The sequence below is a fragment of the Gigantopelta aegis genome, chromosome 8, assembly GCF_016097555.1.
Source record: "Gigantopelta aegis isolate Gae_Host chromosome 8, Gae_host_genome, whole genome shotgun sequence".
Classification (NCBI taxonomy): domain Eukaryota; kingdom Metazoa; phylum Mollusca; class Gastropoda; order Neomphalida; family Peltospiridae; genus Gigantopelta; species Gigantopelta aegis.
This window is the reverse complement of record NC_054706.1, coordinates 51319663-51346003: the sequence shown is the minus strand read 5'-3', so window position 1 is coordinate 51346003 and position 26341 is coordinate 51319663. Positions and strand designations below refer to the sequence as shown.

The following is a 26341-nucleotide window of genomic DNA, read 5'->3' as shown; positions in this document are numbered from 1 at the left end:
GGTTATTTTGGCAGCCTTAAAGAGGAAACCCGCTATATTTTTTCATTAGTAGCAAGGGATCTTTTATATGCACCACCACACAGACAGGATAGTACATACTACGGTCTTTGATATACCAGTTACGAAGCACTTGTTGGAACGAAAAATAGCCCAATGGGCCCACCGACGGGGATCGATCGTGTATCGAGCAAGAGCTTTACCACAGAGTTGCGTCTCGCCCTTTAAAACAGACGAAAGAAAGAAAGAAATGTTTTATTTATTTAATGTTTTATTTACTGAACACATTTTATTTATGGTTATATGGCGTCAGACATATGGTTAAGGACCACACATATTTTGAGAGGAAACCCGCTGTCGCCACTACATGGGCTACTCTTTCCGATTAGCAGCAAGGGATCTTTTTTTTGCGCTTCCCACAGGCAGGATAGCACAAACCATGGCCTTTGTTGAACCAGTTATGGATCACTGGTCGGTGCGAGTGGTTTACACCTACCCATTGAGCCTTGCGGAGCACTCACTCAGGGTTTGGAGTCGGTATCTGGATTAAAAATCCCATGCCTCGACTGGGATCCGAACCCAGTACCTACCAGCCTGTAAACCGATGGCCTAACCACTACGCCACCGAGGCCGGTTAAAACAGACGATGTCACCTTGTTCGCCATGTTTGAAGACGAGTTGTCGTTCTTGTAATTAAATTGTCACCGCACAGGTATGCCAGGTGGCGTCGTTATCAGGTGTGCGTCTTCCACCATTAAAACAGTTGTTTTGATAAGATTTTAAAAACTGAGTGACGACAATTAACATCTGGTACTCTACCTGTGAATTATGGACCTCTTACGCAGCCTCCTTGGTTGGAGGGTGTGGCTGATTGCCATCTGGTTTTGTTCTTTGATCTCCACAGGTAAATAATATCTGGTAATAATGTAGGTGGACAAGTGTGGAAATGCAGTTGAGTCAAATCACAGATGACTGGAATGACATTCGTAGTTTGAATTTTCTCAATATTATCAATGCAAATATTAAATATATTAATTTAACAATGGAAGGACTTTCCTTTGGCACTGTCACTAACCATAACTATTTATTATAAGTATTTATAATATTCTTTATACCTGACAATGCCAAAGGTGTTATGAATGTATATGCCATATATGGTCCCATTACACTGTCACAGTATGTGTGTGATCAGTGTGTGTGCGACCAGTGTGTTTGTGTGTGGGCCCAGTATGACTGTCGGTTCCAGAGTAGTTTTATTCTCATTACAACCTGTGCACCACTTCTGGTCAAAGGTCATGGTATGTGCTTTCCTGTCTGTGGGAAAGTGCATATAAAAGATGGTTTCTAGACGTTTCGTACCCAAACCCGTTCGTACCATACCGTTTCGTAACCACTAACATACCAGTTCGTAACCAATTAAATAATGTCATACATTACACCTAACATTAATATTTTTTTTAAATACACAATTATAATGTTATATTACAAACATATTGTAACATTTAGCAAAACATTTGTTGTAATAATCACTCAGTATCTTTTATAAGCATTAAATGAGCAATTATGTGCTGTGCATCACTGAAGCATGCCGTTTCGTAACCAAAAAGCATACCTTTTTGTAACCAAAAAGCATACCTTTTCGTAGCCAAAGAGCAATTCTTTTGTCTTGTAATTTGGTGTCGATTCCACAGTGCGGCGATGGTGTTATTGTTATGCACAACCGTTCCGAGATATCGATCGGAATATTTCGCAAAACCGATCCTCTCTTCGTACGTATATATGTTCAAAACAAAAACATTCATACACGCACACGTACTTACGTGTGCACACGCACGCACATATAACAAAAATATAATAAGATCTGATATCCCATGTTTTTGGAATGTGGACTTTTTTTTAGGTCTAATAATGCCTACATTGTCTGATATAATACATTTTTGATAGAAGAATACAACTTTTTGTTTTAATTTATCCATTTGCTTTAACACATATTTAGTATCTGTCGCAACACGTCCAATCTGCTTTTTGCTTAGTCCGAACAGACGTAGAAAGTAATGTGCACCCTGCACTACCATTTGCTGTGCTATTTTGAGCAGACGATCTTATTCAATGTTCTCGCTGGGTGAAAATTAAAGGAGGGCGGCCGTGCAGCACCACACCCTTCAAAAAACAATGTAAAGCTAAAAAAAAATATAAAAAAATGGGGGGGGGGGGGGTGGGGCTTGGTGGTATACTATGTTGTTGTGTGTTGATAGACTTTGTGGAAAGACATACTCCTTATTTTTATTACATAAAGTTTATACGAATTACAAGGAAACTCGTCTTTTAATTGAACCGAAGATGTTATCGGTCCGATATTCATTGGCAGTTCCGGTTCTGCTGGACCGATCAAAGTTTTAATATTATTATTTTAATAAAGATTTCAAGATACACGAAAAACAAAAAAGACATTTGTGTGATACCCTAATGTCGAAAACATTTTTTGTTATTCCCATCTTCATCGAATGAATCGATCGCTGTGATAAAATATTATCGTCAACTGATAATTATAACTGTAACTGAGGACAAAATATCAGACGACAGTTAGTGGAAACAAAAGATAGAGTGACCGTTCTGATCACGTGACAAATTTGGCACCAAATAAGTAGGGTTTTTTAGTCGGAGATTGCCGAATCCATAAAAAATAAAAATGTTTTCATTGCTCAAATAAAATATAACTTTTATTGTTTGTATTAAACATACAAATGGATACAGGTATGGGACAAAATAGAGGCTGTTAAAAATACTATTAAATTATGTTACGGTAACTCGTAAATGTTTAGTCAGCTTTTTCGTACACAACGCGGCTTGTTTCCTTTGATGTTCAGTGTGCAGTCTGATCATTGTTGTTTTTTTATGCGTGGAAAAAGAGTGTGCATTTGGAAATAGCGGAGATAGGTGCTGGAAAATATAGTAGGGGTGCTGGAAAATAATGAGGGGCGCAGAAAAATAAAGGAGGGCGGGGAACGTGAAAGGAGGGCGGCAAAATGCAATAGCAGGGCGGGCCGCCCCGCTTAAATGAAGCAGCGAGAACACTGCTTATTTTGTCATGTAAAAAGAAAAATGTTATGTGTTTGAAATATATCAACAAATAAGCTGACTTCGCTTGACATGATTCTTCGTGACAATTTCTAATCGCTAATTATTAAAATGCTTGGATTTTTGTTGTTTTGTTTTTCATTAAATAACATGTACAAATGTGGGTACGAACTGGTATGCCGATGTTCCTCTGGTTATGAACTGGTATACCTTTGGGTACGGAACGGTATGGTTACGAAACGACCTGATACCTAAAAGATCCATTGCTACTTTTGGAAAAATTATGACTATGTGTCAGAATTACCAAATGTTTGACATCCAATACTAGCCAATGATAATAAATCCATGAAGTCTAGTGGTGTCATTAAACAAAATAAACTTTTTAACCTTGATTGTTTAGCAATTGTGTTCATTCTAGTCCAGAGGGACATAGTAAGTGTGGTTTATACTATGTCCGGATCCCCTTAAATACCCTTAGGAAAGACTTCTAAACGTTCCAGCATGCATGCTAATACTATCACTAACCCTATTCCTAAGCCTGAATGAACTGAATGCTGGAACCTTCGGAAGTCTTGTCTACCCTTAATATAGCTGGTATTCAAAACTTCTGGCACCATGTTTCAACCATTTCTCAACTGAAATAGTTCAACAAATGGACACACAAACCAAAAATGTATAATCTACTGTACTCACAAAATCCCGATTGAAGTACTTGCATCATTAACAAAATAAATCTTCAACGACAACCTTAAAAAATATCCCAGCCATTTTAAATTTGCTACATAGAGGGAAGTAACTCGCCATGCATGTTAAACGTATTGCCTTAATGTGCCCCGTGCACTATGTTCATCCCTGTATTCAAAAGGGAGATGAAAGACTTATTAACGGTCAAGCATTAATGCTAATACAGTCTATCACACTGAATGCTGGTACGATCTGACAGAGGAGATTTATTGTATGCAATTTGATAGTAATTTGCCAAGAAATGTTTTTATTTACTTTGAAACAGGTTTTAAAGTATTAAAAACAAACTAGTGCGATTTGAAATCTTAACAGTACTTTGTAATGTGAGTTTTTGCATTATTCATTATAGATTTGGGTCACATGCCATTTCACTGGTTCCCTTTTTATGCATAGAATAGTTCTTATCCAAATTAAATTAATTTTTTTTTTTTACTAAACAACTTTTGAAAAAAAAAGATCCACCATGTCCAGATACATAGTTAAAGACACTGTATACAGGACCATTGCTAGCAGTGGAGCCCCCCCCCCCCCCCCAAAAATAAAAATAAAAAATAAAATAAAATAATAATAATAAAGAATTCAAACAATAAAATCGGGTAAAACTACATAAAAACTTAAAGAAAATCTTAAAAAGAGTTTGTCTCAGTTGAGTACAGACTAAATCAATGTGCTCTAGCGGTGTCGTTAAACAAAACAAACTTTAACTTTGATTACAGACTAGCTAGTGTGTAATGGAAGAACTGAGAGTATGTTACACATAGTTTAACATTGATAATCATTATTATGTTAAATATTTTAAAATATTTGTTTCCAGGTTCTTCACTATCATGTTTTATCTGCAACTCCACACTGGATCCCAATTGCCAGGAAAACTTTAACCCTAACAGTGTTATGGCAAAAGAAAAATACAAAGAATGCTTCATGTGGGATGCACAGTACTGCATCAAAATAACCGGACTCTGGGGAGGTAACAGTGTTAAGATTATTAATAATTATATACAGTGAAACCTCTGAAAACTGGACCCTCTGTTAACTGGAATTATCTCAAAACTGGATGTTTTTCACAGTCATTATTCAAATATAATTACAAAAGAGGACATCTCTAAACCAGATACCCCATAAACCAGACATTTTACTTGGTCCCGAGGGTGTCCGGTTTAGGTGAGTTTCACTGTATATATTTTTTAAAGTAACTTGACCAGGTTTTATCTTATCTTGACAAAGTGAAAAGGCTTTAAGGTTATATAGGTATTGCATCAACATAAACTTTTTGTCATTGTGTTCCAATTGTGGAATGTTTACATGAACTAAATTATCTTTATCTACTTTTGTATTTAGCTGTACATTAAATTTTTGTATATAGCTACATTTCTCATGAACTATTAGTGCTAGAAAATTGGTATATACTTGCATCTATGAATGTTCATCTCAATGCCGGTTATAAAGTAACAAAATATTAAATTATTTTATGATCCGTTTTCTTTACATTTCAAGCATATATATATATATATTTGATTTTGATTGGTTTATTTATTAAATGTTATCCAGGTATCGTCGGTGCTCATAGATTCTGCAGTTCGAAGGACCTTGGCGACCAGTGTCAGGACATCTGGTTTCCGGACCACGACCGCATGTACCGAGCCTGTGTCTACACATGTTCCGGAGATGGCTGCAACGGTGCTTCTCTCTTGTCAGTGTCGGCTTCAGCTGTGATGTCCACATTTGTAGTTGTTACAGCAGTTGTCAGGACATTACTATAGGCTTGATTTGACGGGGATGGATTAATCTCATAAATATACATGATTTTATTTTGTTAGTAAAATGCAGAAATGGCCTTATACGAAGAATTCCAGTCAAATATTCTGATATCCACATTTGCAATATGGTTATAATCAGGATTATATCTTTTAAATACACAGGCATGTGTGCACAGAATTTTCTGCTCCATTGTTTAAAATGCTTTGTACTTCTCAGTCAAATGTTCTGATATTTACATATGAAGTTGTGGCCATTGTTATTAAATTCTCATGAATACATGATTCCATTTCATCATTAAAATACAAAAATGGCTTTATAAGAAAATAAATCCAGTCAATTCTTGTGTTTTGTTAAGAAATGTGATAAGAGGAGTAGTTTAATGTTGATTGAGAAAGGTTTGTCTTCCTGTTCTAGGTGACTGCATACATTTTATTTGTTTTAAATATAATATTATAGTTAGTAGAGCTAAGATCAGGAATAATGATAACCTATGTTCAGTATCTTATACTTCTAAGAGAAGCAATCATTAGGGTTTTTCAGTATCAAATATACATGTATAAACAACAGTTCAAACAATTCTGAAATGTTTATGTATTCCATAAAAGACATTTCATGATATATAAATCTGATTGTTATTGATGTACAAAACTAGGTTATGCATGTATACCTAAACCTGGATTTAAAAGAGCAGGTGATATTTAACCCAACATTTATATTCATAACTGTGCCTCTTCAGTTCATTTGAAATATCTTTGGTGTGTGTGTGGGTGGGGGGGGGGGGGGGGAAGAGAAGTACAGGATGCCCACAACTGAATGAAAAATTCTAGCCATTTGATTGGCTTTTGTGAGGTTTGGGCGTGGTGGGACATGGGTGTTAAAAGTCAGGTTAAGTAGTCATGAAAAGAGAAAACAAAGTTTGTTTAACAGGTTAGAATTTTTAACACTTTTAGATTTGTATTAGTCAAATCTCTCTATAGTTAAATAACATCCAGTTGTTGTCTTGTTATACATTATTACAAATCTCCATTGTGATTATAACTGAAGGGTCCACAGGAATAACCTATGATGTCTAAACAGATAGTATTATAACAGTCATGTATGTCAAGGTCACAATGACACACTAAATTAAACACTTATAAGCAGTGCCGTAGCGTGTGGGCTAGGCGTCACAATACTTACCTTACCCCGGGCACTGGCAACCCACGCTACGTCACTGGCCTAAAAGTATAGTAGATCATTAAAAGTAGTTGGTAGATTATGCTTTCTTAGGCCTAAATATTCCACAATTGCATAGTTGTAAATGTAAAAATTAAAAAAATATTTTAAAATGTGACATCACAGGTTATTCCCGTGGACCCTTCCATTAAATGTCAAAACAAAAACTCAACACTTACAAGTAGTGAAGTACATCATGTATACTGCTGATCATGGAAGTAGTGAAACAACTGTAAGAACAACAATGAAACTTAGAAATATTTCTCTTTTGGAGTATTCATATGTATGTATATTTTCATTATCATGGATTTTAATAATTACATCATCATTGCATCCAATGAATACATGATTATTTCAGTTAAAACATAGCAATACTTTAACATGTGATTCTAGTGTTGATTATCGGCTGTATATATTTGTAAATATCCACACACTATGTATATTTTTACATAATTGTTTATACATTTATAATTATTTTAAATATATATGTCTCTGTCATATTCATGGCTGTACATTGTAATATTTTAGTTTTATATGCTTTCAGAATTTGAGTAGAATTGCTAGCTTATTACAATAGCAGGGCTTCTAGAATACGGTAGCCCAATGCTCATGGCTAGTGTTTTTTTCAGTCAGGTTTCACCATGCCTGACGGCTAGTGGATTTATTAACCAAAACAGAAAATAGTGGCTACATATTAACTAATGTCTTGAATATGTCTGGTATAATTTGTGTTATGAATATTAGGCTAGGGTGGGTTTATCATTAACATTATTCTATCATTTTGGCTCATGTTTGAAGAATTAATGAATGTTTAATGATACCCCAGCATGAAAAATACATTGACTGTATAAGAGGCAGTGTGTCACCAATAAAACTAAATTTGTGACAACTAGGAAAACTCAGTAGGGTTATCCCCTAAGTTTAGAGCACTGGTAGTAAAAGGAATATTTATCCTGCAACCACTGGTTCTATTGACATATTATAATAACGGATAAAGCAAAGTCATACATGTGTAGTAGCAGGATATGACTTTTAACATCACATTCATAGCTACATTACAAAATCATGCAATGTGGCTGAAATATTATAACATAAATAATAGCTTTTCCCCTTACTTTTTATGGATTGCATGATAAAGATAATAACTAGTTAATGATATCGGATATCGGCTTTATCCTGTTCAGATAAAGCTGATATTCAAAATCATCAACTAATTATTCTGTCTATAAAAAGATAATTGCATTGGCTCATCCAACATTGAACATTTATAACAACTCAGTTTGTACAGTGTATTTGCAATTGTCTAACTTTCTATTACTGAAGTCTACCTAAGGTCCACTTTTCATCAATTTGATTTTGCAGTCTAACTAATAGATATAGTACATTTACTCTACCTCTTTGATATGCCTGATTCTGCATGCATCCACTCAACATGCTGAAGAAAGTCAACTAGTAGCAACTTTTTCTACACAGTGACTTCATAACTTGAAGTGTTTACTAGCAGTAGAAGCCTAAAAGTACAAGGTCAAATTTTTATCACAAAAATGTATGTATTTAACCCAAATGCCATTATCATGTATACATTATATAATTATATTAGTGGATTTGTGGCCTTTTTCTATCTGACCAAAAAAAATTCTGATTTTGTAGCATTAATCTTGAATAGCATTGTATGGCTAGTTGTATCATTGATGGTTGTAACAAAAACTGTTATATAATAAAATGCTGACACAGTAATCAAACTAATATGCAAATGTTATGTCTACATACAATGATAATTATGACTGTATATACTATAGATAATTTGATATAGTACTAATTTTTTGTTATTAAACACAGAATGACATAATGGCTTATCTTTGCATCAATTTTCACTGTAAAGGAAATATGTACATATTTTGTACTTTTATAATCTTAAGAAAAGACATAATTAAGAAGAAAAACATTTACATAAAACTGATAAAATAGGGGTTTTTTAATATTTAAAAAAAAAATCATATTCTGTAACTCGTAAAGTATTTAATGCCTACAATGGTCAAATTCACAGAACTGGTATTTTTGTGATTTGTCAACAGACATTTTGACCTTGCTACATTTTTGGTGTATTTGAAAGTTCACTAATAATTTCATTTCAATCCAACTTGGGCTCTATGCTTGGTATATAAACAGTCATGGTATGTGGTGTTCTGTGTGTATAAAAAGATTCCATACTGCTAATCATCAACAGTAGCCCATGCGGTGACAGTTGTAATACAATTTACCATACTATTCTAAATAGAATAAAAATTTATTAAAAATGTTTTAAATCATTGGATAAATTTTTATTGTATCTCTATTTTATGTAATAAAATTTTATACTAAATTTGTAATTTGTTAAATTTTATGTTTTGCTATTTCATTCCTGTGGTATAAATATTTTTGGTAACAAGAATAACTAACCACAGGGGAAATGTGACCTGGTGGTAATTTTAATGATAATGGGGCCGATAGACTGGATTTTCAAATGCCATTTTCTTCATCTATTCGCAAGCGACTTGTGAAATGCCTGTTTTTCCTGCTGGGGAGGAGAGTAGCTTCCCACTTGCCTCTCCCAGTTCCTGCCTTCATATGGTGCCAGTTAGTGTTGTATTCTTATTCAGTCGGCCACAATTGGTATATCAAAGACCATGGTATGTGCTATCCTGTCTGGGATGGTGCATATAAAGGATCCCTTACTACTAATGAAAAATGTAGCAGGTTTCCTCTATGGCTGTGTCAAAATGACCAGATGTTTAACATCCAATAGCCAATGAGATTAATAAATCAATATGCTCTAGTGGTGTTGTTAAACAAAACAAACCAACAAACATTCTCAAGTAGGATACTGATTAACCTAGCCAGACATTAAAACTTAAATTTCCATATGTCCTACTGTTATTGTTTATTTGGGGGCAAAATTCAGCTTAGACGGTTGAGTGTTCACCCGAGGTGCTTGCTTTGCAGGATCGAACCACCTCTGTGGATCCATTCAACTGATTGCGGGGTTTTTTCTGTTTCAAGCAGTGCACCACAACTGGTCAAAGCCCATAGTATGTGGTTGCCCATCCGTGGGGAAATGCGTATAAACGATCCCTTGCTACTAATGGAAAAATGTAGCGGGTTTCCTCTGATTTACTACATGTCAAAATTACCAAATGTTTGACATCCAATAGCCGATGATTAGTTAAAGGGACATACCCTAGTTTTTAAACACTAAGACATATTTTTTCCTATTGGAGCAGTTTTTGACAACTGAAATCATACTTTACTTAGATTTTATTGTTTAGATTATCAATTTCCGTACATTCGAAGTGTTCCTGATCATCCTAGTGTTTTTAATATCACAAAATGCATTTCTCAAATTTTAAAAAACGCACGTGCGCTGAGAAGTAACGGCTATGGAGTCCAGTTTTAGTCTATTTTAGAGGGTATTTCGCCATTTCAAAGTCATAGACTCATGTTTCACTCAATTGTAACTTTATCTAAATGTGTTACAGGTTTGTGAACTTGGTGCTAATTTTCACGGGTTGTAACTAGGGTATGTCCCTTTAATCAATGTGCTCTAGTCGTCAAACAAACTTTATTTATTTTTACATCCAGTTTGGCAACATCCTTTTATTTGTGTGGAACAGTTTTATAGACAATACTTTTGGAAGAAGACAAAAGAGGTAGCTGAGATAAATGACATTTACTGGTATTTTGTTAATAAAAAATATTGGTAGACCTCGCACATCCGATTGTCTGCAGCCGAACGTTGTAGAAGGGGAAATAACTCCAAGCAGATTGTACTTTCCAACAGCCGTGGCGATAACACATTTATGTTGATGATTAGATTTCTGTATCTTTAGGTATATACTACAAAGATTTAAAACACCTTTACCAATAATTAGCAATTCTTCCAAAAACAACAACACAAGAACCAGTTTTAAAAGTGTGAATCAAATCAGTCGCAACAAAAGTCTAATTTTCAGTGAGGTACCAGCATTTGGCTAATGCTATTAGTAATGGCACATCCAATTTACGCAGGCTCAATATCCTTCTGTAGACTCATTTTATTATTTTTCGTTTATACATTTCCCATTGAGTATGCTAAAAATTAGCATATATCGTAACAACAGGTTTCAGTACCGGCAAGTTAGTTTCAACATTAAAATACATTAATTAATCATCGGTTATTGGATGTCAAACATTTGACAATTCTGGCATAGTCTAAGAGGAAATTGGTTACATTGTTCCTTTTATGCGTCGGTATGTGTTGAATTTTTGGCATGCTTCCATCAGAGAACTGTTCAAGAACGCCTGTTGTGGACGACTTTGCAAGCTAGTTCTGCCCCAAGACATGTTTTTTTCCGTTAGCAGAAATGGATCCTTTTATATGTTATGTCCTTTCCCCTCAGATCAGACATCCCATATCGCAGTCTATACCAGTCGTGGCGCATTGGTTGGACGTTGGGAAACCAAATCAAAGAAAGGGCCCACCGAGACAGTTCAGTCCTTCAAACCTCAGATGAGCGTTCTACTGACTGATTTAGATCCCAATTTTTTTTTTCGTTTTTTTTTGTTGTAAATTTTATTACCAATCCCTTGTTTACAGTTAAACAACACATGCCAAACCACACTTTTTTTTTAAATAGTAAATATCTTATTTATCATATGAAACTCAATAGTTACCAACAGTGTGATTCATTTCGTAATGGCATAAATTATGTTATGAAATAAATCGTGCTACACGGCGATGTCATATATTTTTATGGCAAATAATTACTATTACAATAACAATAAAGGTATTGTGTTGGAAGTTGGGTTCTGAGGGATAATTCTGGATTCGATTACCCCACACCGACTAGACCACGAAGGAGACATAAAGTCTTTGATGTCTAACACGGATCACGGCTCATCGAGTAATGACGTAATTACCTTTCCTCTGTGGAATTCCAGACTAATCAGAATCCTGTTACGGTGGTTCACAAGATATATTTCAAATGTACAAGATACATTTCTGTATTATTTAAAATTTGCAAATAAATTTAAACTTCACAAGACATGTAAATGTAAAATACGTTATAAGATGATACAGGTGAACTTGTAGAATTGCATCTTTGCGAAAACCATTGTATACCTTTTGATATTATCACATGATATTGAGTTAAAATGAGTTATTAGGTAGGTATTGTGGAAGCACAAAAATAATAAAATGGTTTATTTAATGACACACTCAACACATTTCATTTGCGGTTATATGGCGTCGGACATATGGTTAAGGACCACACAGATATTGAGAGAGAGAGAGAGAGAGAGGAAACCCGCTGTCGCCACTTCATGGGCAACTCTTTTCGATTAGCAGCAAGGGATCTTTTATATGCACCATCCCATAGACAGGATAGCACATACCACGGCCTTTGATGTACCAGTCGTGGTGCACTGGCTGGAGCGAGAAGCACAGGTCTTCAAAATGACATTTCAAAAGTTAACAGGAATCACCTTTGGTTCTTCTACTTGTAATATACGCTAAAGGTGTAGCAGTTTTCTGTAAGTGTAACCTATGTGGGCGTAGCCCCTTTCTTTCAGTATAATTCGATCGTCCTTTAGCAATATTATGTTTCTATGCTAGGGTTTAACTTAAACAGGATATGTCTAGACAACATTCGAACTATCCACCAAATAGCTGTACTTTCAAACGTAATGAGGATGAATGAATGTTTAATGACATCCCAACACACAAATACATACGGGTCTCAAAAAAGGTAAGTATATGGAAATATTCAAACGTGATGATATGGCATTAAACAAAAATTTCTTTGGCAGTATTTCTGTTTTATATTACAGGGCTGCAGGCTCTTGCCGCTTTCCGGTTTCAGTAACAAACATGTACTTATATATATATGTACATTTATAGGCTCTCCTCTCCGAACAACCATCTCCAGCAAAAGGATGCCTGTGGCTACAAAATCATAACCGATCATCCATGACTGATACTAAAACTTCGTCTCCATCATCTTCGAGGATTTGAGCAGCGACCTTTGTGAGACCTTCCTCACAAAATCACAATCAAAGAAAACCAGCCTGGTCTATTTGTCCAACTGCCAGAGATCTGGCATCCATCTTTATTCCTTGCAAATGGCGCACATCCACCGCCATCTTCCGTTTGTTCACTTCCTTTCATCTCTCGTTTGATTTGCATCATCGAATTTTATGGGACTGGTTTGATCAGCTACTAATTTAGTATTCGAAACCGACAACAAGTTTTAAAAACAGGACGTTTTATTGTATTTGTGTGTACTTTTCAGGTTGGTAAATGTTATTCTGGCCGAATGGCATGACAGTCTGTTGCTAGGAGAAAAGGTTTAACTGATTTTAATAGCCTATGTGGCGGTAGCCCTCCCCCCCCACCCCCACCCCCCTTCTCTCATTATAACTCGATCGTCCTTTAGCAATATTATGTTTCTATGTTAGGGTTTAACTTAAACAGGATATGTCTAGAGAACACTCGAACTATCCACCAAATAGCTATAGTCTCAAACCCACTAAATAGCTGTAGTTTCAAACGTAACGAGAATGAATAAATGTTTAATGACACCCCAGCACAAAAATACACATTGGTGTCAAAAAAGGTAAGTATATGGAAATATTCAAACGTGATGATATGTCTTTAAATAACGATTTCTTTGGCAGTATTTCTGTTTGTAATTTTTCAGTTATTTACATTTTAAGTTGTCTGTAGCATTATTGAAATCTGTCCATCAGTCGGTCAGTCAAACAATCAACCTGTCAATCCAGGCAGTCGGTCAACACCCTGTCAGACAGCAATAAATGGTCCTACGTTTGTTAAAGTGACAGACCCTAGTTTTTAAACTTTACGGCACGTTTCACTATTGGAGCCGATTTTCATTATTGAAATCAGACATTACTTGTATTTTAATGTTTTGATTATTCATTCCCGTGCATTCGAAGTGTTTCTGGTCAACCTGTTTTTTTAACACCACGAAATATAGATATATATTTTTTATATTTAAAAAAAAACCCCCAACACCCCCCCCCCCCCCAAAAAAAAACAAAAAAAAAAAACAACCCCACCCATTAACAACAAAAATCACAAAAAAAACAAAGAAACAACCACATCACACGAACTCTAGTCTATTTTTAAACGATATTTCCCCATTTCAGCATCACAGACTCTTGGACCGGCCTCGGTGGCGTCGTGGCAGTCCATCGGTCTACAGGCTGGTAGGTACTGGGTTCGGATCCCAGTCGAGGCATGGGATTTTTAATCCAGATACCGACTCCAAACCCTGAGTGAGTGCTCCGCAAGGCTCAATGGGTAGGTGTAAACCACTTGCAGCGACCAGTGATCCATAACTGGTTCAACAAAGGCCATGGTTTGTGCTATCCTGCCTGTGGGAAGCGCAAATAAAAGATCCCTTGCTGCTAATCGGAAGAGTAGCCCATGTAGTGGCGACAGCGGGTTTCCTCTCAAAATCTGTGTGGTCCTTAACCATATGTCTGACGCCATATAACCGTAAATAAAATGTGTTGAGTGCGTCGTTAAATAAAACATTTCTTTCTTTCACAGACTCTTGTTTAACTCTTGTAACTTTGTCCAATGTCAACCCAGGATATTATCAAGGCTCATTACTGACAGCGAGCAAGAGGCAATTGCAGCTCAAAATACACAGCATACTATCTGGTAATCAGGTTCACAAACGGCTTATGTTGCTTTCTATCTATACAGCTGTAGAATGTATATCAATACATGTGGTCTAGAACTGTTTCTCAATTTTCAGCTTTTGTTTCAAGAGTAAACTTTGAGAAGCAAGGATTGCTTTACTACGCCACAAAATGAATTTCGTGTCTTGGCTATTTAACCTTGAAACGTCTGTTCGAAACCAAGAATTGTCCTTACCGGCCTCGGTGGCACAGTGGTTAAGCAAGCCATCGGACTGCAGGCTGGTAGGTACAGGGTTCGCAGCCCGATACCGGATTCAACGCAGAACAAGTTCTTAAGGGCTCAATGGGTAGGTGTAAGGCCACTACACCCTCTTCTCTCTCACTAATCACTAACCAACTAACAGCTGGACAGACAGCCCAGATAGCTGAGGTGTGTGCCCAGGACAGCTTGCTTGAACCTTAATTGGATATAAGCACGAAAATAAGTTGAAATGAAAATGTAAAACAGAGTAGACAGACATATTTGTATATTTTAGTTTTATTTAAAAAAAAATAAAAAAAATAATAACTATATTTAAACTACAACTTAACAGCCAAAGATAACGAGAGGAGGGCAATATATTACATAAAAAAATAAAAATATTTGGAGGTAAAATAAAGTTTGGGCTACCAACAAACATTAGGGTAACACAAAACACATTGTATATGCAGACACGACATTTTAAACAAAAACATATATTTAACATGCAATTTTAATTGTTAAAAATGCTGTTAGTTACCCCCCCCCCCCCCCCCCAAAAAAAAAAAAAAAAAACACAAAAAAACCCAGGTTACAATGGCAGCAAAATCCGGAACAATCTCTTTAAGTGTGATTTTGCTAGGTCGTGGATAATAAATGCACATCAAAGTGATAACGCTTGTTGTGCGACCGGCCTCGGTGGTGTCGTGGTTAAGCCATCGGACATAAAGCTGATAGGTACAGGGTTCGCAGCTCGGTACCGGCTCCCACCCAGAGCGAGTCTTAACGATTCAATGGGTATGTGTAAAACCACTACACCCTCTTCTCTCTCACTATCCACTAACCACTAACTCACTGACTTTTGGACAGATAGCCCAGATAGCTGAGGTGTGTGTGACCAGGACAGCGTGCTTGAACCTTAATTGGATATAAGCACGAAAATAAGTTGAAATGAAGGAATACAATGACAGCAAACTCGGAACAGTCTCTTTAAGTGTGCTTTTGCTAGGCCGAGGATGATTTGCCATATAAAGGCACATCAAAGCGATAACGCTTGTTATACGTCATTTTCAACTTCACGAACTGTGACATATTCCATATATTGCACCACACGGTGTAAACGTTAATGGTATGCAGTTGCATGTGTTATGGTAACTAGGTGAGAGGATATTTGGGGGATAGCATGACATAATTTGAAGTGTATTGTATACAAAAATGAAATAGGTTTTAAACCAACCAAGAGATTCGATGATCAGGTGGCGTTTACATATGGATTACAGTCAGTATAGATAATAATACATGAGTGGTCGTTTATCTCACAACGAGTTGTTTTAAAATACGTTTTTAAGCATTTGTATTTTTCTATTTCTTACATATCCTCAAAAACCAGGTTTTAAGCAAATTATAGCATCTTTTTCGACTAAAAGTTATTTACAGCCGTTGCACTTGTAGCTAACTTACGCGTCACAGACACATCATTGTCAGGTTAACTATACGTCACAGTGTAATATATTTCCACCGTGTGGTGTTCTCTGCCCCGGAATGGACCCCTGGCTTCCCAGAGACCGAACCCTGGGGCGGACATGTTCGAAACTTTCGTGGTATATGAGCATGCTAAAGTATAACGCACGCACCGTGTGGTGTTTTTCATTGGATGCATGACACTTGTGACCTAGGAGCAACCAGTCGTATGTCTTGAAATTGTTAACACACCTATGTGTGTGTACGTGTGTTAACAACCCATGTGTTATCAAAAATAACGCATGACGTTCTCATCAACGGGTGTGTAAGAAACTCTGTTTAATGTGTATACATTGCATGCATGCAATACATCTGTGTACATAGTTTATGTATTTATTTAATATTTAGGAGTACCACTGCATTATAACAACGGAGCTCTCAAAAAGGTTTAGCAATCGCCCCTCGTTTCTGGCGCTTGAAGTTTGAACACAAAGGATGGCGAAATCCAAAATGTAAGTTCAAGTCCGGTGTGCTTCATAACGGATTGCTCCGACCAGCACGTTCCTACCTACTAATTATGACTGCGACTCAAAGCAATGAAATGGGCCAAGACCAAAGGCTAGTGGGCCAAATGGTTCATCCCTAAATCTTGCAAGAAAAGGTTCTGACTATGAGTACTTGAAACGGAACTTCGGCTGACGTCCAACTCTGGCATTCAGCGTGTAATTGCCCTTGTTATATAAATTATCGGTTACGTTGTACACACTGCAAATATCAAGAACAGGTGAGAGGGATGTGCAACACTCGCAGGTGAGCATTCCCTCGTTTACATCGAAAGAAATACTCGGTCTAAGCTAATGTAGCGTTTACGCTTTCACGCTAGTCCATTATGCACGTTTCATGCATTCGCGAATGACGTCATGAATATCAATTATGTAAAAGAAAAGAAAAAAAAGAGAGGTAAAATGGAAAAAAATTAAAGCAAAAGAAGGAGAAGTACGTATGCACAAACTTTACGTGTACATTCGAACGAAATTCGATCCCTTTTATTTGTAAAACAGTTCGCACCTTCCTTGACAATTTGGTATTGCTGGTCTGTCAGTAACAAGGTATGACGTCTTCTGCGTATATAGATAATAAACTAAAAGCGTAAAGAGGCGATTAAATAATTCAAGATGGATTATATCAGAAATATTTAGAGAAGATCTTTATGTATACAACTTGTTCTACATAATTACGAATTAGCTGACATTTGAACGTTGGGTACATGTTGCGAAACAGTCCCTATTTTAAAGAAAGTAGTTCTGAAAATAGTTCCTGTCGGATTAAGGTGTCACACACCGCGGAGAGTTATCGTGTTTGACATTAATCAATGTGCACTGTATGGTCGTATTCCATGAAAATACGTCATTTACTAAGGATAGGATGAGTATTATGAGAATTTTTGTATCACAATATATCGCAAGATGGGAAACCTTTATCACAATGCGTATACTATGTTATTTATAGCTGCATATTGTAAACAAAATAAAGAAGAACGGTACATGTTAAAAACGGATGTCTATTATTTAAACTTCGAAACATATAGGTAACCTCAGGGTACTAAAGTTTATTTAGTAATGTCAGTCCCTTTTTTCACAGTTATAGACATAAAAGGAGAGCGAGAGAGAGAGAGAGAGAGAGAGAGAGAGAGAGAGAGAGAGAGAGAGAGAGAGAGAGAGAGAGAGCAACGACTAAAACAAAACAAAAACATTCCAACTTAAATAAAAAAATTTTGAAAAAGAAATCCTGTAAATAAAAATGTTTCTTTACAAATTACCATTAAATTATACAGATTAAATCTCATTTTTAATACAGTAAACTAGTTTGAGAGTGGCAGTCCTCTTTGTGGCGACGCAAGAGGGGTGAAATCGGCAGTAAAGGATTTCCTCGGAAGTGGCTGTCCTTCTGTAGACGAGGCACTAGGTAAAAATCCATGAAATCATCAACTATTTTTGCCAAACGCCCATTCGACTACATTGTGCAGATATATACTACCTTGATCATGTATTATGGTTTTGTCGTTCAGATTACCTTCGATGTCCCATCAATTGCCTTAAAACCTGTATCAGAAAAGAAGATTTAACCTATGCAGTTTAATTGTAATTTAAAACGTAATAAATTGCATTAATTTTTTTATATGGATTTTATCTTCATTCAGTATAAAGTTACATACCAATTCATCGGTTCCTCTTTGACGCAAACGTACAATAGCCTAAAAATTAATATTTTCTGCCTCAGTAAAATGTAATAATGCGCGCGCGCGTGCGTGGTTAATTTGGATATTGTAAATACAATGCTATAGTAGTAGACTATAAATAAAATAAATATCGAAAGAAAAATAACTGTAAAACCCCCCACAACATTTTACCAAAATATACGATATAGTTTGTTATCTATAACCCAATATCCCGGCCCATAACCATGGCGCTGACAAAAAAAAGAGCATGTTCTATGTATTCTGCTGCCAGATTTGTAGTTCGTGCCAGCACAGACGCGGTGCGTTTTACCACATTCGATTCATTTTCGGTGCGTTTCTTGTTTTAACTGGTACCATACTCGCCAGACCTTATAATCGGTGGTCGCCCAACGGACTACCTTTGTAAAATTCAAAGTCGCCCTTGGCCAATAAAGGTCGCCACAGGCGACCGGGCGACTGCTAATTTTCAACCCTGATGTAATATCTTCGTAGGTTTGTAGAAACAGTTTGAAATAATGATGCTCAGAGATGCGTTTTCAAGGCACTTCAGAGTTGTATATTAAAAGAACAAAAACAAAGTCATTAAAAAGGGAACTTCATACGGGCAGGGAAGGGGTCACAAGACCCCTGTGATACCCCTCTGGATCCGTCAATGTGATATGCCTATCGGCTTTTGGGTATTAAACAAAATTGAGTATATGATTGAATCCATTAAAATAAATATTAAATGTCTTTTAAACGCTACCAATATACAATTAGTTCAGTTCATAACGTTTCTAATACAAGAATGTAAATATTATCAGAATAAGTAATTAAATGAATTGGTGAATTTATGTCATCACAAAAAAAAGAGAAAAAAGATTCTAATATCACATGTTAATAACAGCATATTGCATTTAATGGTAATTGGTTTCCACGCTTGACAACAAGGGAAAAAAACCTATTTGACCAACGGTCACAACACTTTTATTTATGGCTATAATATATAATTTGGCGTCGGACCTATAGTTGACGACAACACAATGTGTCATATAATGAGAGTGTAAACCCGCTGCCGCCACCTCATTGGTTACTATTTTCGATTAACAACAATGAATCTTTTATATGTCCTATCATACAGACAGGATAATATATGTATACATCCCGACCTTGTTGCGTCAGTTGTAAAGAACTGACTGAAACGTGAATTAGTCCAATGACGGAGGTCGATCCTAGAGTCGACCGGAGAGATATACGGACATTACACCGACTTCTCTTTTACTAACCTTAATCACTATACCGACTTCTCTCTTGCTAACTCAATCTAATTAAAATTAGCTCCACTGGTTAATTAATAACATTCGGGATTATGCCGAGGGTATACAAAATGGTTCGGGTGAATTACGAAGTATGCTGGAAATTAATTTCAATATAAAATAATATATATATAAAATTCGTTTCAAGAAAAAAAAGAAGCCCGTAATGGTATAGCCATAAAATCTGTGTATACTAGTATACAATCCAGAGTTTATTACTGCACTCCCCCCCCCCCCCCTCCCTCCCTGTTTTTTAATGTTGAAATAGACCAACAAGTTCGCCTATTGCATAAATAGTCTCTCCCGATATTTTTAGAATTTGTATGCTCCCGAATAACGCTATAAAAGGCAAAGTGTAATTGGTCGATATTTAAATTGCAATCTGATTAAAATTAGCTCTACTGGTCTCATCAGTAGATCTAACAGCATTGTGTGGACTCCCATGTCCAGGTGACATTTCATCTATAAATAACAATTTAAATATCGACCAATTACACTTCTCTTTTTATAGCGTTATTCGGGAGCATACAAATTCTAAAAATATCGGGCGAGATTATGTATGCAATAGGCGAACTTGTTGGTCTATTTCAACACTGAAAAAACAGGGGGAAAAGTGCAGCAATAAACTCTGGATTGTATACTAGTATAAACAGATTTTATGGCTATGCCATCACGGGGTTTTTTCTGTCTCGAAACAAATTTTATATAAAATGTTATATTGAAATTAGTTTCCGGCATACTTCGTAATTCACCTGAATCATTTCGTATACCCTCGGCATAAACCCGAATGTTTTCAAATTCTTTTCAAATCACTGGCATGATTTTGCAAGTAAGGTTTCGATTGGTCGAGTGAAAGGTCAACTGGACATGAGCTCCAACGGGCTGCTGTTAAATCCACATGTAATATTGGAGCTAATTTTAATTAGATTGTTTAAATTGTTATTTGTAGATGAAATGTCACCTGGACATGGGAGTCCACGCAATGCTGTTAGATCTACTGGTAGACCTAACCACTAACTATGTTTTTCCCCACAATCATATCTCTTGTTTCCCTCAACGCCTGAATAACACAACTCATAGATACAGTCGGTGGTTGGCACCCCCAATATAAAATCCTGATAGTAAAATCACCAAAATAAAATTTAAATACGAATTCTGCATCCGTCCGAGTAGTAATAATACGTCAAAATATTTTCCTAAAGAATGTGGATAAGTTTCGATTATTTTCAAACATTTAACTATTGTATGCTAAAATATGCAAATCTAAACACTGGCAATTTCCAATGTGGCCGTTCACAACTACATGATATTCGTGTGGTGGCACGCTCCATGCCACGTGCGGATATCGCGCGAAGCCGATATACCTTTAAGACGCACGTGTTTATCACTCAACGATGAACGTTCGAGAGTAGCGTAGTGATATCAGACTTTAACAGCAATTCATTATATGTGTTGTACGTTTTCAAATCTGTTGCTTATCACTCACTGAACTAGAACAACGTGTACAGCCCTTTACCTCTTTCCTTTTCCCATTTCTTCTTTCTTTTCATACCATTACTATTTGGCTGGAAAAATTCTTTTCCCCACAAGATTAATTTTTTGTTTTGTTTAAAGTCAGACAAGTAAAGGTTACAACATATCATTTTAGAGAGTTCAAGAGGACGACCACTCGCAAGTGCTTTATTCCACCTACGTGCGTTTTTACCTCATAAATGTGCAGGGGTGGCAACATTCTTATGGTTTTTCATTAAAGTGGCGGATACAGTTCAAAATATTTCAAAATACATTTAAAGGGGCGGTCTCATTTACTACTATTGTTTATAAATTTATATAACTGCAAAATGCAATAAGGGTGGCCGAAAGGTTAACACCTGACGACGTCACGATCTGCATTTTAATTGCATTTCCTTATTGACAAAATCAAAAACAAACAGTGGATGCTATTTTACACAATAAACATTTTCTATGTATTGTAGATATATTTTTTCGCCAAGATTTTTGAGGGCATCACTGTTTATGGCGAATACTAACACATTACAATTTTGATATGATTCAGTTCATTATGCAAGAGTTATTAGGTTTTTTTTATATTGATTTAAACATATTTTATTGCTTTTAAAAGAACAGATGGATTAGACACAAGTTATACAACTTACTAGGCTTTCTCTATAATACATATATACTACTCAAAAGAATTTAAGGGTCAAAAATTTATAACCAAATAAGTTTCAGAGTGTATTAGATTGATGATGTAAACTACACCAAAAATTTAATTTATTGTTCCATATTTACAAAAAAACACAAATAAACGTCACTATATACAAGAAAGTCACATGACATGCTGTCAAAGTTGAAGGTTGTCAAACATGGATTTTACACATTAGAACATTCGTTTAATAGAGTGTGAATCCACCCCTGGCGCGAATACACTCGACACATCGTTGCCTCATGCTGTTGATCAGACGTCTGAAGAACTCTTGGGGAATGGCCTGCCACTCTGCCATAAGAAGTTGACCCAGATCATGAATGTTGGCCGGAAGGGCATGGTTATCCCGAACTCTCCTGCCTAATTCGTCCCAGGCGTGCTCTATTGAGGCCAAGTCAGGCGAATATGCTGGCCAATCCATCCTGGCAATACCTTGTTGTCTGAGAAAGTCCGTTACCACCCTGGCGCGGTGGGGTCTGGCATTGTCATCCTGCAGAACTGCCCCGCCGCCAATCTGCTGAAGGCCTGGGAGAACCAACGGCCGGATAATCTCATTCAGATAGCGGATTCCATTCAGATTGCCATCCACCACATAGAGGGGGGAACCTGTGGTGGATAGAGATGCCGCCCCACACCATGACGCTGCCACCACCGAACCGGTGACGTTGTCTAACGTTAACGTCAGCGAAGCGCTCCCCAGGACGTCTGTAGACACGAACCCGACCGTCGTTGAACTGGAGACTAAACCTGGACTCATCAGTGAACATCACTCGACCCCACTGAACACGTTGCCACCGCAGATAAAGCGTGCACCAGTGACGTCTGGCCGTTCTGTGACGTGGTAGGAGTGGTGGTCGAACAGCCTGGCGACGACAGCGTAGATTATTGGCGCTCAGACGATTGCTTATGGTTTGATCAGACACTCGAGTTCCAGTCGCAGTCCGCAGATTGTCACGTAATCGGCGTGCAGTGGTTGTGCGTTGACGTAGAGTCATATTGGTGTTGTATCTGGTCCTCTCTATTTGTAGTGCTTCGGGGTCTTCCTGAACGTGGACGATTTCGAACAGAATTCGTTGCTTGGTACCGTTGCCACAGTTGGCCAACGACACTCTGACTGACACCAAGTCTCAGAGCAACATTTCTTTGCGTATTGCCATCCTGAAGCCAAGCAATAGCCCTTCCTCGATCTTCGATAGTCAGTTGAAGTCGTACCATTGTCGAATTTGGAGTGTGCATCGTACACGAACGCAAGCTCCAATTATACGGAAATTCAGCATTGGGAACATGGAATACACGTGCAAAATGTGCAAATGAAGCGCTTTGTGAAAAAGCAAGTTATGGGCACTTAGCAGACCTTTCGCTTTCGCCCTAATTTACGTGCAAATGTAAGCATGTTTTCGCCATTAGAACTAGTCGACAGTGTCAATGACAGTGGATTTTAATTCATTTATGGGTTGCTTAGACCCACTTTCGTCAAAATGGAACAATACCATGCGTGACATTATGGTCTAGCTAATATAATTGACATTCAGAAAATAATGTCGAAAATATCGTCAGACCCTTAAATTCTTTTGAGTAGTATATACATGAAATATATTTTTGCCATTTAAATATGAACAGAAATAAATATTACTGAAAAAGAGAAAGAAAGAAAGAATGAAAAAAAAGAGAAAAGACGCAAAAACGTTTTCTATGTGTTTGATAATTAGACAACAGGTTTGCTAAAAGAAAACTCAAAGTAACGACGCCACTAGAGCACATTTATTTTTAATCTTATCATCGGCTATTGAACGTCAAACATATGGTCATTCTGACACTGTTTTTTTTTAGAGGAAACCCGCTGTCGCCACATAGGCTACTCTTTTACGACAGGCAGCAAGGGATCTTTTATTTGCGATTCCCACAGGCAGGATAGCACAAACCATGGCCTTTGTTGAACCAGTTATGGATCACTGGTCGGTGCAGATGGTTTACACCTACCCACTGAGCCTTGCGGAGCACTCACTCTGGATTTAGAGTCGGTATCAGGATTAAAAATTCCATGCCTTGACTGGGATCCGAACCTAGTACCTACTAGCCTGTAACCGGCCTCGGTGGCGTCGTGGTAGGCCATCGGTCTACAGGCTGGTAGGTACTGGGTTCGGATCCCAGTCGAGGCATGGGATTTTTAATCCAGATACCGACTCCAAACCCTGAGTGAGTGCTCCGCAAGGCTCAATGGGTAGGTGTAAACCACTTGCAGCGACCAGTGATCCATAACTGGTTCAACAAAGGCCATGGTTTGTGCTATCATGCCTGTGGGAAGCGCAAATAAAAGATCCCTTGCTGCTAATCGGAAGAGTAGCCCATGTAGTGGCGACAGCGGGTTTCCTCTCAAAATCTGTGTGTTCCTTAACCATATGTCTGACGCCATATAACCGTAAATAAAATGTGTTGAGTGCGTCGTTAAATAAAACATTTCTTTCTTTTTTCTTTTTTTACCAGCCTGTAGACCGATGGCCTAACCACGACGCCACCGAGGCCGGTAAGAAGTATGTGAAAATAGCTAAATATAATACATATCAGTGGCGTAGGAAGGTGCCAAAAAGTGTGTGTGGGGGTCACACTTTTATATTTACACACTTTTACACTATTATAAAACAAATATAAAGCAATATATCTGAAAAGTGGGGGCACACGCCCCCCTTCCCCAGCTTCCTACGCCAGTGCATGTACTTGCAATCTTAAGTATACACCTTTAATTATATTATTTCGAGCCATCGATTATGTATTTTGATATCATACAGTGAATATTACTAGTGTGTATTATCAGCATACGACCAATTGTCCAACAGACAATGATTAATTAAATTACTGGATTTTTTTTTTTTTTTTATTAAAAGTGGAATTGTACATTTTTTTATCTACACGTTGGCATCATAATGATGGATTTCCCTTTCTGAATTTCCAATTTCCACAGTCACTTATTATTTATTATCACTACCATGTCTGTTCTCGGGCCCCCAGTCCTTGTGTAAATACAAATCAAATACGCAACAACAGAATCTGGCGGTTTTCCGGAAACGACGCCATGTTTTTGCATGTGCAAAATATTATAGACCGCCAGCAAATAAAAGCTTTGGCAACTCGAAATAATGTGTACCGTTTCTGCCCTAGCTGTCGTAACAAGGTCAAACATGTTATTGTCTTCATATTACTGTCGTATTTATTTAGTTTGTATCACTATTACCGTAACTGGCATTTGTTTAATAATGTGGTATCCTGAAATTGTAATCCAGTATTTGTAAATGTCTTACGACTAGAAATTGATATAAAATCATAAAGCACTCGGGGAATTTAACAACAAAAATTCCCTTTTCAACCGATTGCCCATGTGTGGTATAACAAAGGCCGTGGTATTTGCTGTCTTGTCTCTTGGAAAATATGATATAAAACACATCTTGTTGCCATCAGTAGGAGTAGCCTTTGATTATGGAAACAGCAGCTATCTTCTCTCTTGACAAAGCGTCACAGTCACCATATGTTAAATAGCTAATAACCATTGTTTAAAATCTACTGGAATGTCGCAAAACAAACATTTTTTTTTCCTTTTAAAAGGGTTGCGCCTGCCAACATTGGCTAACAAGCGTTCGGATACCAAAGAAGACTTGATCCAGATAGCGATATTTATCAACATAGCGAGACTCCAAATGTAAAGCAGGATCAAATCAGCTTGAACAAAGAAGAGGAAGCAGAAGAAGAAGAAAAGAAGGAAGAAAACAAAAAGAAGAAAAAGAGAAAGAAGAAACATTGTATAAATCAATTGCAGCATTCCATGTTCATGCAATGAAATATCATTGTTGAAATATTTGGCTAGAATTGTCAAACTGCTGCATTTGGCTATAAAATGGTTTTGAAGAGGAACAGGATAAATTCTATTAATATTCTCATATCCACTGAAGTTTCTGGCACGTCTATCACAGGCACGAGTTCTTATTTGTGCCCGAACCTCGGTCCAGGACAAAATTAATTAAAACATGGTCTTGAATGATGAACACCTTCGGAAGACCTCAAGAGTAGATACCACCATTAAACCAAACAGTAGCAACAAGAACGAATTTCTCCGTTAGCAAATAAAAGTCAAAGATACCCTTTGAAACTTACTATAATTAATAGAGTAAACGTTTCCGGCGAGATCCTGGGACAGGTGGCCTGTGGGGCCATTACCTTTGACCCAAATCCGCCAAGACGATGGAATCTTTGTTGCTACTACCAGTGATCACAAAGTTACGATAAGCTGACAGCCGATAAGGTCATGGGTACAAAATATACGTCGTTGGGGTGATAAAACAATGGACTATAATGACTGTGGAATTTATAACGGTCTGAAAAGTTATGTAGTTTCTGTACAGTACTTCGAATTTTGGTTTTCTTAATTATTTGGTTTT

General features: G+C 37.0%; 1 protein-coding gene across 1 annotated transcript; it reads left to right on the top strand.

Annotated features, from left to right (window-relative positions):
• The first annotated feature begins 719 nt into the window (after nt 1-719).
• On the top strand, nt 720-9154 carry LOC121378499 (U-scoloptoxin(05)-Sm1a-like). The gene is made up of 3 exons (XM_041506694.1): nt 720-901; nt 4634-4786; nt 5368-9154. The coding sequence occupies exons 1-3, from the start codon at nt 826-828 to the stop codon at nt 5577-5579; spliced, it is 441 nt and encodes a 146-aa protein (XP_041362628.1). The 5' UTR covers nt 720-825; the 3' UTR covers nt 5580-9154.
• The last annotated feature ends 17187 nt before the right edge of the window (nt 9155-26341 follow it).

What these genes read in the sequence shown, in the direction of transcription:
- LOC121378499 (XM_041506694.1), top strand. Translation starts at nt 826, where the DNA reads ATGGACCTCTTACGCAGCCTCCTTGGTTGGAGGGTGTGGCTGATTGCC. An exon ending in TTGTTCTTTGATCTCCACAG is followed by an intron (nt 902 to 4,633) that starts GTAAATAATATC and finishes ATTTGTTTCCAG; the next exon opens with GTTCTTCACTATCATGTTTT. An exon ending in AATAACCGGACTCTGGGGAG is followed by an intron (nt 4,787 to 5,367) that starts GTAACAGTGTTA and finishes AATGTTATCCAG; the next exon opens with GTATCGTCGGTGCTCATAGA.